This window comes from Curcuma longa, unplaced genomic scaffold (genome assembly GCF_044706935.1).
Source record: "Curcuma longa cultivar G26 ecotype Majalengka, Jawa Barat unplaced genomic scaffold, ITB_CL_G26_1.1 contig_15938, whole genome shotgun sequence".
Classification (NCBI taxonomy): Eukaryota; Viridiplantae; Streptophyta; class Magnoliopsida; order Zingiberales; family Zingiberaceae; genus Curcuma; species Curcuma longa.
This window is the reverse complement of record NW_027430236.1, coordinates 19,813-32,690: the sequence shown is the minus strand read 5'-3', so window position 1 is coordinate 32,690 and position 12,878 is coordinate 19,813. Positions and strand designations below refer to the sequence as shown.

The following is a 12,878-nucleotide window of genomic DNA, read 5'->3' as shown; positions in this document are numbered from 1 at the left end:
ATTTTTATCAAGATCTAAATTCTCCCATGCTTGGACTAATGAGCTCTCCGTTGGAGGAAGAATTCCATTCTTGCCTTCAATCAATGCAAACCAACTTTCAATATCCATTTGAAGGAAGAATTCCATTCTTGCCTTCCATTGGAAGCAACCTCCTACTCCGGAAGGTGGTGGGATTCAACATTATACCAGAGATCATCTCTGAACTTCATTAGATCCAATTCCTCTAGCACCTTGCCCTCTTAGTGATTAGTCCTCGGAGCGACCTTGCTCTTATATCACTTCTAGGATTGTAAAGATGCTAAAAGGGGTGAATAGGCTTGTTTTTCCTATTGTTTGCTAGTAAATAGTCTCTCAAAGCTTCTTTTTAAAACCTTCAAGATCTCCTCATGCAAATTACTAGTAGATTCTTCTAGTACAGTGACAAAAAATATGCCATTTGCTAGTGGCACAAGGATGGTTTAGCACAATCCCTATCTCATTAAAATCCAAAACAGATTTAAGTTAATATCAACTATCTTAAGTATCAAACTTGCCAAATATATAAACAACAATCAAGTTTTATATATGGTTTAGCACAATAGGAATTTTTCTTATGGATATTGACAAATGGTTAACATCAATTGCTATATGTTATGTGTTATACAAAATGCTCATACGAAGCTATGATAGGATGACCAAGTAATAGATGTAAATTTTGCTTACTTCCATTTCTTAGCTTGGTTAAGTGGATGGATTATATAATAGATGTCAATTTTACCCGTCAAGACAACCCTTAACTGCAGGTCAGTCGACTGATTTGGTCAGGTCAGTCGACTTGCACGCCTCGTACGTGTGTTAGTCGTCTGAAACAAACGACAGTTGAGTTAGATGCTTGCCTCAGTCGACTGAGATTGGAGATCAGTCGACTGAGGTTGTATCAGAAGCAGGCAGCAGAGAATCGACTCGATTGGGATTTTGCTTCAGTCGACTGACTGCGAACAAAAGATAAACCGACTCGACTGGATCAAACACATCAGTCGACTGATCTATTCTCAGTCGACTAATCTGGATGATCCAGTCGAGTCATTTTAGCTTCTGTTTGTGGTCAGCCGACTGAAGCAAAATCCCAGTCGAGTCGATTCTCTGCTGCCTGCTTCTGAGACAACCTCAGTCGACTGATCTCCAACCTCAGTCGACTGAGGCAAGCATCCGACTCGACTGTCGTTTGTTTCAAACGACTAACGCACGTACCCAGTGTGTCAGTCGACTGATTCATCAGATCCAGTCGACTGATGAACTAGTACCCATGTAAGGGTATTGATTTTCATAATAGTTGAAAATTATGGAGCCTATTATTTAGAGAACATGTCTTTTACAGCTTCTGAGCACTAACTAGACCTATAAGTGTTATTCTTACCCTTTCTTTAAGTCGAACAATTTATATTTAGTTAAGACCTATTTGAAATTTTGTTTTCTATTTGATGCCCATTGAATCAAATCATTCCAACTCATTATGCTTCAATGAAACCGTCGGTGACTGAGTGATGTGGGGCAGTGACAACCTCAGCTCCTTCCCTCTCATGCATCCATTTGCACATGGCAGTAACATATTTGCTCCCTCAGAAATTCATTGTAGCATTTTTTCCCTCTTCTTCATTTATGATTTTGCAGATATAGATATGTCTGATCAGGCAGCAGCACCAGCTTGGCTTGGGCGGCAGATGGCGGCCTTCATGGAGGCCTTCGGCCAGACGCCATCGCAGCCTGCTTTTGATGCGCTGCGAGCTGCGATGCGAGTTGCAGACCCTGATACGGAGACTCAGGACCCTAATGCTCCTGATCAGTAGCTGTCTGCAAGATAGGTTAGCATTTCTATTACTTTTAATTTTTTTTTACGTTATTTCTTATAAGCATGCATTTTTCAAATACGTTGTTCTATTACTAATCTATCTTATTGGTTTTTTGCATGATCTTCTATTTTGCCTCGGCTCGTTTAGATATAATTTTGATCAGTTCTTGTATTTTGACATTTGATACATTATCATTGTATCCAGATATTTGTATTTATGTTATTGTATTCAGATTGTATCGGAGTATTTTGACATGTGTTGTATTCAGATGTAATATTAGTGTTGTGTTTTACCATTGTTGCCCTATTTGTGTATTTCTGTTATATTATATTAGTTTTGTTGTCATATAAATTGGAAATTCAGAAAAACAAATTAAAATATTTTTAAAAATTATATTATTGGCGATGAAATTTATAATTCCGTCGCTAATAATTAAATTTTTTAATATATTTTTTAAATTTAGCGACGGAATTATAAATTCCGTCACTACAAACCGTATATATTTTTAATTTTTTTAAAAATTTAGCGACGGAATAATAAATTCCGTCGCTAATTAGCGACGAAAATTTTATTTCCGTCGCTAATACAAAAATATTTTTATTTTTTTTTTTTACAAAATAGCGACGGATTCTTAAGTTCCGTCGTTAATTAGCGACGGAATTTATGATTCCGTCGCTATTTTTTTGCGACGGTAAAAAATACCGTCGCTAAAAAATTAGCGATGGAATTCTTTATTCCGTCGTCAATTAGCGACAGAATTCTTATTTCCGTCGCTAAAGTGACGTCAGCGACCAAAAAACGTGCGACGAGCTGTTTCAGTCGCTAATCTCGATTAGCGACCGATTAGCGACGGAAACAGTTCGTCGCTATTTGCTAATATATGATAAGAATCACACAACCTTAGAATTATTAGTTACTCTAAGACACATTTAGATACACTATAGACATTGTCATAAAATAGGGAGAAAAATGGCATGCATGATAACAATACATCCAATTAGTTAGAACTTGGAGAATAAGGAGTAGAAGAATTGCACACCTTTGCGCACTCATTACGAGCCTGATTCCAATCTATCTGGTCATATGGGCAATGGAATAACTCATTTCTTAGTGACAAGATTATTGGTGTAATTGGGCCAATAAATCTTTTTCCATATATATATGACATGGGCAAGTAAATCATCCGGCAATAGCACCACATTCGTCCTATAAAATAAAAATATTTGATAAAGTTCAGAACCTTGTTGTACCATGTAGATTTCTAATTTGGAAATGAAAATTGCTTGTATAAAGGCACCATACAACACTATGATCGTGATTAGAGCTTGCTAGATTCCTTCTCTTAATGCTATCTCTTCTTTGCAGTTACCTAAAAGATACTTATTTCTTACATCCTAAAGGTCATTTAAACCACTTGATAATAATAACAACAACAACATAGCCTTTATCCCACTAAGAGGGATTATTATATAAATCTTCCTATGCCATTGAGTTCAATTCTCAACTATATCATCATTTATATTTAAATAAATTTTATTAAGTTTTATCATTGTTAATCAAATCTTTTTTGATCTCCCTCTTCCTCTATTAATGTGTGTATTTATCATGGTCTCATATTATCTCATTGAAGTACTTATTAGACATTGAAGTACATGCCCTTACCATATTAAATATGTCTGTGGGAGTTTTTCCTCATTTAAACCATAGATTGCTTATATAAATGAAACTTACTAATACATAAATACTAAGAATACATATGACCATGGTTATATTTTACATGATGTCTTCTCAAACCACCTGATGCATCTAGATATTCCTACCTCGTAGAACAACAAACAAACCAAATGGAGGCAGGAATGCATGATGATGGCATCCGTGGCACAAAAGGCATTGGCATAGTAGAGTAGGTCTATTGCTCCAAGCATAGAAGTGAAATTGACACTTGTTTCTCAAAATAGAATGGGCATTCTACTTATGGTTTATTTGTCAAAAATTTATATATAAAGGAATGGCAACCCTACTAGAGAGATGATGGAGTTCTCAAATATATACTAAAAATTTGCACCATGTATAAAATTACTATCTCCACTTTAATAATCATATTAGTTCATCTTAACCCTAGGAAGTATCCAAAAGAAATACATTACTTTTCTTGGTAACTAAGCTACACATAACACTTTTGAACAGTGAGAATGTCTGTGTAGAAAATTTGGTCTTCAAATTTTCAAGTCACATAAAAGTTACTTCTATCCAATAGGTTTTGGGTTGTAACAAAAACTATATATTAGGCACATTGCTTGCAATAGAAAATTGTGTATTACATGTTATCAAAAATATGATGAGTTACGAAACTAGTCCTGAAAATTGAAAAGGTCTCAGTATTGTTTCAATTTAAGTGATTGTGACAACATTTAATTACCACAATACAAAATTTTAATGTTCTACTAGTTGCCATTTTATGTAAGACATCATTTTTTGCTTTCACATCCTCTTTTTAGTTGGAACAAGATATCCTGCTCATTGTTTTCTAACAAAACCATACCTGGATGAACTGGTAGAAAGTAGGGTAGTAGCCACATTTCTGGTGGCAAAGGGTTGTTACCAGACCAGTCAAACACTCCAAGCACCTGAATGAAATTCAATGTAGGATCTTCTATTGGACAGGTGATATAAGTAACAAATAGAACAAAAAGTAGTAAAACAATCCTATAAAGTTTCATTAGCATCAACAAATGTTTCCATGGCAGGAACCCCACCCATTGGAAGCAAAGCATGCGACTATAAGTGAGTGTAACCAATCCACAAATGCTTAGTTTAGTGAGGTAATTAACTATCTTTGGCTTGTGGAATACATGGATATCAAGCCTTAATATAAAATAAATTCACTATTAAATTCTTACGGATAACCACATCTTTCCCCATGATGGTGTACAAGTTGCACTTCCATGGTCTAAGATCCATTTTCTCCCTTTTTCCATTGCCCCATCTCCATCATCAGGTCCTTCTCCAAGCAACCTTAAAGTAACATAAGTCAATGTCGAACCAAACATTGTACTCTCACCCTCAATATGCAAGCCCCACCCTCCATCTCTGTTCTGCAATACATAAGCACACAAATGACAATTTATCAAAGGATTTAGATCAAGTTTATCAAAAAAAAAAAGTCAAGAATATGATGCCTGATGGTTGTAGAGATAACGACGAATCTCCTTCTGGTGCTCAGGTGTCAGAACACTATTTAGAGTTCCAGTAACTTGTAATGTTATTATCTGCATAAATCAAGAGGAAAAAATTTAGTAGACACCTGATATGCATAATACAAATTGTTTATATTATCTGGTAAGACACATCCACTGTCAACATTCAAGTCTTGTCCGACAGTAGATTAAGTCAAATTTTCAAAAAAACAAGGCACAATATTACAAAAGTATAATCTAGAAAAAGGGTTAAGCCCTTATAATTTTTCATATTAAAAGATTCAAGCAAATACCAATCCTGGCAACAAAAACATTGGGCCTGCAAAATCCCCAGGCCAGTGTCCATCATGTGCTTGGTGAGTAGAAAAAACACTAACGGCCTTTCTTAAGGAAGTCACTAGAGCTTCTTCGGTGACATCTTCATCATCTTCAATCCTGATGATAGGATAGTCCATCTCAAGTGGATTCTCCTTTGCAAACTGCAATAAAGCAAAGAAAATGATCAATAGCAAATCCATCTGCTTTTGAAATTAAACTTGAATATGTTTGAACTAGTATAGCTCGTACCTGCAACCGCATGAGCAGATCGGCACTGTGTTTCTTCTCGAACCGGTTCTCGCGGAAAGCTTCTCGCGCCCTCTCCACCTCCTGGATTTCCTCAGGCGTGCCGAGGCAGGGGTCGAACTCCCACACCTGTCTTCCAACGTGATTGTTGGTCGTGCGCAACCAGGGGCTGCCGCCCTCCGCGACCTTGAGCTTCCACATGTCGATCGGGTCGAAGAAGGAGCCCGGCAGGCGAGACGATGCTAGCTGTGCGCTCGAGTTCACCAAAGAGTACGTATCGGAGTGGAAGAATGTGCCAGGCGCTTCGCTCTTGGCTGGGATGGGAAGCTTGTGAAGCTCAGGGAGTCTTATATAATAACTAACGTCAAGTGCAGGGCACGTGTTACGTGACTTAATCGTTAATTTTTTCTAAAAATAATTTAAAAATAAATAAATAAAATGAATGATAAAGCAAACTAAAATCATATCTCTCTATAGATGTGATGTGTCGTTTCTATATATGGGAAAAAAATTGTTCTTATTTATCTCTAGATTAAGTAGCTAGTTCATATAATTGAAATCAATGGATAGGACAAGATAAGTACAATCAATCTTGTCAAGTTGATTGAAATACCTAACTAACTAACTAGAGCATCATTATAAGTTGAAGAATTTTTTAATGTAGACATTTATGAATATATATGAAAGTTATATATTCTTTGATCTATAAGGCCTATATATATATATATATATATATATACTATATATATATATATATATATATAGATTTGATATACTGCGCGACGAAAAAAATGCGACCCCGTGCGCGATCGATCCACGCCGTCCACGCCCGATCGCGATCAACAGCAGCCGCGCGATTGCACAGTGTTTCTCCTCGGACCTTCGCCGCTTCTCCGCCGCTGTTCACCGCCGTCCGGCCACCTCCGGCCGCCGGACCGGGCCCGTTGGAACCGCAACTCGACGGCGGTCCGGAGGTGGCCGGAGTCCGGCCCCGATTCGGCCGGAATCTAGCCGAATTCCGACCGAAATCGCCGCCAGACACTGGCAGTCGGTTTCGACCAGAATTCAACTGGATTCCGGCCGAACGGGGCCAATCGGAGTCCGGCGCGGTCGCCGCGCCGGCGCGGGCGCGTCGACCGCGGCCGGAATCCGGCCCCGATTCGGTCGGATTCGAAATCGCCGCCAGAACCGTCTGCTCTGTTTCGGCCGGAATTCCGGCCGGATTCCGACCCAATCCGGTCCGGAATCCGATGCCGGTGTGTGCGCCATCGAGTTGCGCTTCCAACGAGCCCGAGATGGCTGTCGGCGGTGACCAGACGGCGACGAACGGCGGCGATGAACGGCGAAAGGTCGGCTGATCGCGCAGCGGAGTCGCGCGGGGGCGTCGGACAGGATATCAGAGCTATATATATATATATATATATATATATATATATAAATTGGGCTACTATTTAAATAGTTCCTATACATATGGGGCATGCCCTAATTAAAGGTTTGACATCTCATCTCATCTTATCTCGAATACCAAGTTGGGCTTTCCAAAGTACTCGACATCTCAACAACTCAACAACCCATAATAACTCAACTTTCAAAGTGTGATACATCATGAACACATACATAATAATTTTTTAAGTATTTGACATCCATCCCGATCGAGCACCCAACTCCCAAGCACCTAGCTCGATCAAGTCCTTATTCCCTTCCAAAGTGCTTGGCATGTTGAACATACTCACATTGGCTAGCTAGCTTCCCAAATTAAGTGCTCCGACGGACTTATGCCTCTAGCGAGTTAGGACCCGTCTAAGCCCGGATGCTTGGACCCGAGGGTAGCTAGCTATGACTTAAGTTCCATGCATACATCTGATCAGTCATCCCCTCAACAAACAATGCATGCATTAATTAATTAGCTCTAAACAAACCTGCATACATTAATTAGCTCTTGACAAACTATGCATGCATCTGATCAGAACAACAAAATTAATCATAATATTAATTGAACAACAACAACAGCTCATATAATTAAGGAAATTAGGTCACAGTAGTACTCGCACAGTCCACTCTAAAAATATAATTGAACATATATAATATATATATTATAATATTGAACGGTTTTAGGCTTAGTAGAGTAAAGACAGAATATATGGAATTTAAGTTTAGCAATATTGAATGTAATGAGACAAGTATTAAAATAGGAGATGATGAGTTGTCTGGAACTGAGAGTTTTAAATATTTAGGATCATTTTTGCAAGCCGATGGAGGAATTGAGAGATATGTCTTACATAGAATACAAACAGGATGGTTGAAGTGGAGGAGAGCATCAGGTGTTGATCGTAAAGTGCCTCTAAAACTTAAAAGAAAGTTCTATAAAACGGCAGTTAGACCTGCCATGTTATATGGCGCTGAATATTGGGTTATGACTCGAGCACATGAGCAAAAGATGAGAGTTGCGGAGATGAGGATGTTAAGATGGATGTGTGGACATACGAAGATGGACAGAATAAGAAATGAGAGCATTAGAGAGAAAGTTGGAGTTGCATCTATTGAGGAAAAACTCCGTGAGACACGTTTAAGGTGGTACGGACATGTACTTAGACGACCGATAAATGCTCCAATTAGGCGGTGTGAAACTATGACAAATACGCATATCAAACGAGGGCGAGTTAGTAACAATAAAATGACCATCAACATTATTAATTAATTGACCACCTAAAGGAAATGATGATCAACGTGGAAGAAGGTACGTCATATACGCAATACATTAATTAATAATTGTTTCCCTGTTAAGTATTAATGATTTAAATCGTAGCTTGAATGTGAAATAACAACAGTTTGCATCTATTGAATGGTATTTTGGCAGTTTTAAAATTATAAAGGGCATTTTGAAAAAGAACAAAAAGGTAAATTCTAAGAGCTTCAATTAAAATTTTCCAATAAAGAAAGAAGGAACATTTCACATATTTTCACTTTATTCCTTCACATATGTAAATAATATATATCATCCTGTACGTCAACCACGCTAGCTATGCCTCTACAGCCATTGTTGAATCATCTCACTAATTATGGGAATGAGCAAATGAAGCATGTTAATTAACCCCCAACAGATTTTTCATGACCCTCAAAAATTATATTCTTGTTCCTCCAAACGTTTACCATGGTAATGCCCCGACCCACACGACATTATTGATCCTGCAGCTTCCTAGCTAGCACTTGATGTCACAGTAGTAGTTGCCAATTTCAGGAAACTTGATTCCCACAGTTGCCAATTATATTGCCCCATCAAGGTTTTTCAAGAGGTTTGAGTTCTGTTCAAAACATTGAAAAAAGAAGAGATTATGGAGATCAATGGCGGAGTTAGAATTATAAATTTATTCGAGCTAAAATATTTTTTTAAAAAAATATCTGAGCTATGATAGAAATCATTATTTTTTATTTTTTATTTTTTATTTTTTACTTGCCTCCCTCTCTTACCCCTATACACCTTTGAATGGCCCCCAGACTAAAGTCCGGATAAAGATACATGTGGCTCCGCCTTGTTGGAGATGATACATTATCTAGTACATGCATGTCATATTGGAGGACAGTGTAGAGAAGAAGCTTTTTGAAGATGAGGAAAAATCTAAATATGTGATTTTTCAACTTAATACAAAAGTCTAGGAACTAATAGTAGATTTTATCGATTGGTATCAGATGATCTTCTTTCTGGATGATCATCTGATACTATTCTAAATTTGAGGATGAATTTTTTTAACTTGAAGTGACTGATATGGGAGGATATGAAGATTTTAACTTTTTTAAAGTTATTTTTATCTTTTGTATTTTTAGAATTTCGAATCTGTTTAGGATTTTTAAGATTTTGAATCTATTAAAATTTTTTCTTTTTGTTAATTTTTTTTTCTTTTCTTTTAAACAATTGTCTAATTGATACTTAGGGAGAATTTTTTGAATTAATAATATTTTGTTCTGGTATTCTTCTGAATTAAGATTATTTTCAATGTTTGCAGTCGATCAACAGAATTAATATAGTTAACGAGAATATCGCTATCCTATCCAATGTCATAATCATATATTCATGAAATAGGTAACTTAAATGCCTCTAAATTTGGATATTAAGTACAAGAAAACAACATTTTTTATATAATTGTTGCATAAATTGTTAAACATTTACAGTGTTGGTCTAATTAAAAAGAAAAATTGACTTGGCTTTTTAATTCTCATTCTATATAACTTGTTGAGAATCAAGTGCTACTGTATCATGATACGTGATCAAATATCTGTCAATCGTGATCCATTTGGATATTTTTTTGTGTCAATTTTGTATTGGACTTTTGATCGTCAAGTGTTCGATCATCTATGACCCACTTAGACTTTCAACTCTTTGTTGGACTTCCGTATGTCAACTCGTTGTTGGACTTCCGATCACTAAATATCTGATCAACATAGGGCAAGGATTTATCAACCTTGATCAGAGGTCACTTATGTTAGATAATTTATGTGGACTAGCATAATTAATAGGATGCTATTCGGCTTAGCTATAATGGATAGACTTGGCCCATTAATTCCTCTCTATATGTAGAGACCCCTACTCCTAACCCTAACGTATGTGGATTGTCGCCCCATTGAGACATACACGTAATTTTTGTCTACGGCGGGTAATAGGAGCAGGGGTCTCTACATATAGAGAGGAATTAATGGGCCAAGCCTTACCCATTATAACTAAGCCCAATAACTATATTGTATTTAGGATACAATATATGTAGCCAACCCTAAATAATTGGGACAAGTATGGCTGGGAAAGGATGATGGTGTCATAACATGAACAAATGGTAATACATCAATAATTATTTTTAATTACTATTTTAATGAAATCGTGCCCTTCCACACAATCCGCCGACGAGCCGCTATTGATTTCTCAATCAAAATGATTATCTGAATTGGGCAGGATTTAGAGGAAATTATGAGCCAACCACCTGTTATCCTTTCACCTTTGATGGGGTGAGTAATAAATGCTCTGTGAAGCCATTTATGAGTCTCCTCTCTAAGGACAGATCGAATCGAGCCTTCGCTCAATCCTTCTGGCCCACCATCAAATTGGAACGGGCAGGTGAGCAATCGAATAATTAACCCATGCCTCTAAATCCAACCAATTCATTCTGAACACAGAGCGCACAAGCAGCCCGCACAAGCGACGATTTTCTCCAAATCGCAAAAATAAATTTGGAAAAAAGGATTGATTGAAGAAGGAAAAACTCATTGTCATATTAGAATTGATAAACCTGACTCTGATACCAATTGATAAAAAAACAAAGATCTACAATATCTAATTCATAATATGACAAATGAGGAAAGCACGATAGACATAATTAGATGTTAGAAAAATACCTGGAGTAGCAGATGTCGATGAGTTCATCTTTGTTTCTGAGAGAGAAACCTAAACAATAGAGAAAAAGTAGAGAGAAACTGCTCTTATCATCCGCCGAGATATCATGGGTGATGAGTCAGATATCTCCATTGGTATGAGGCCTTTTGGAGAGAGCCCAAAATAAAATCATGAGGGCTTAGGCCCAAAGTGGACAATATCATGCCATTGTGGAGATACGAACATCCTTTTGGACCCAACCATTGGTATTAGAGCGAGGCTGCTCTTCACCGGACTAACCGCCGGATGAGCCATGATCTGGATCTAACCATGTGGGTTGAACCTTAAAAACAAAGGAAGTAGGGGCTCCCGTATTTGAATCAAGAGGACCAGATATTGGGCAGAAAGTCCTAGTCGGTCGGATAGACCGAGGGGCAGGAAGTCCTGGTTGTGACTGGGCAGGAAGTCCTAGTAGGTCTGGGCAGGAAGTCCTGGTTGCGACTGGGCAGGAAGTCCTAGTAGGTCAGGGTGGACCGAGGGGCAGGAAGTCCTGGTTGCGGCTGGGCAGGAAGTCCTAGTAGGTCAGGGTGGACCGAGCGAGGGGCAGGAAGTCCTGGTTGCGGCTGGGCATGAAGTCCTAGTAGGTCAGAGTGGACTGAGGGGCAGGAAGTCCTGGTTGCGGCTGGGCATGAAGTCATAGTAGGTCAGAGTGGACCGAAGGGCAGGAAGTCCTGGTGGGTCAAGGATTCAGATATCAAACGGAAGCTTTCCGTTTGAGGGGGGGGGGCGGGGCTTGTGGTCCTTTGTTTGAGGGGGGATTGTTGGGTTGCAAAGGTGCAAACATAGTCCCACATCTAAAACACATGAAAAAGATCATGAGTTTAAAAGGATGGAAGATATCTCCATTGGTATGAGACCTTTTGGAGAGAGCCCAAGAACAAAACCATGAGAGCTTAGGCCCAAAGTGGACAATATTATGCCATTGTGGAGATACAGACATCCTTGGGGACTCTACAATTGGTATCAGGGGTCTCTACATATAGAGAGGAATTAATGGGCCAAGCCTACCCATTATAGCTAAGCCCAATAGCATCCTATTAATTATGCTAGTCCACATAAATTATCTAACAAATTACACCAATAAAATTCATATATGAGGGCACATTGATACCAGAAAAGCTTCTAGCAGTACATTAATATATTTTAATTTGAAATGATTTAGAGTTCTCTAAATCCATTAGTTAATTTCATCCAAAATTAACTGATGAATATAAAAAAACTCTAAATTATTACAAATCAAAACTAATGTATTGTTGAAAATCCCCTTAATATAATCATATCCTTAGATATGAATACGATAACACAAATTAAAAGCCATGAATTTTTAAAACCTTACAAAGGCTTGTGCAAAGACTTGGAGACGAGCATACACAAACTCACATGATTATTTTTTAGAAAGGAAGAGGGGTGTATATATATATATATATATAACGGAAATGTGCTATATGTATTTTTAGAATTATGAATGTTAGATATGTAAAATGGAGAATATTGAAAATGGCAGTTCAATAAAATGTTGAATTTTTAATGTAGACATTTATGAATCTCAAAGCTATTCTTTGTTTGTTACCCATAACTATATATTCCTATAAATCAATATAAAAAACATTAATTTATTTTCTAACCCAATTAACAAATAACTACAATTATTTTCTTATTTATCTATTTCATTCTTTCTCCACTCAATTTTCACAATTTAGTGAACCAAAATGCAAAATAAACAAACATTAATTAATTAATTTTAGTAGTTCACATATATAATCTTCATTACAAGTAGAGATGCATGATACTAGATTTTTTCATGATGCGTGAGCACCTTGGCGACACACATTAATTAATTTTTGTATGATGTGTGAGAATTTTAACACACAA

General features: G+C 37.5%; 1 protein-coding gene across 1 annotated transcript; it reads right to left on the bottom strand.

Moving 5' to 3' along the window:
* Positions 1 to 2,826: 2,826 nt before the first annotated feature.
* LOC141816282 (cycloartenol synthase-like) lies at positions 2,827 to 5,884 on the bottom strand. Its single transcript, XM_074704089.1, has 6 exons — positions 5,594 to 5,884; positions 5,320 to 5,505; positions 5,009 to 5,098; positions 4,730 to 4,924; positions 4,372 to 4,456; positions 2,827 to 3,035 (listed from the first exon to the last, which is right to left on the bottom strand). Exons 1-6 carry the CDS (start codon positions 5,789 to 5,791, stop codon positions 2,827 to 2,829), a joined length of 963 nt encoding a protein of 320 aa, XP_074560190.1. The 5' UTR covers positions 5,792 to 5,884.
* Positions 5,885 to 12,878: the final 6,994 nt, after the last annotated feature.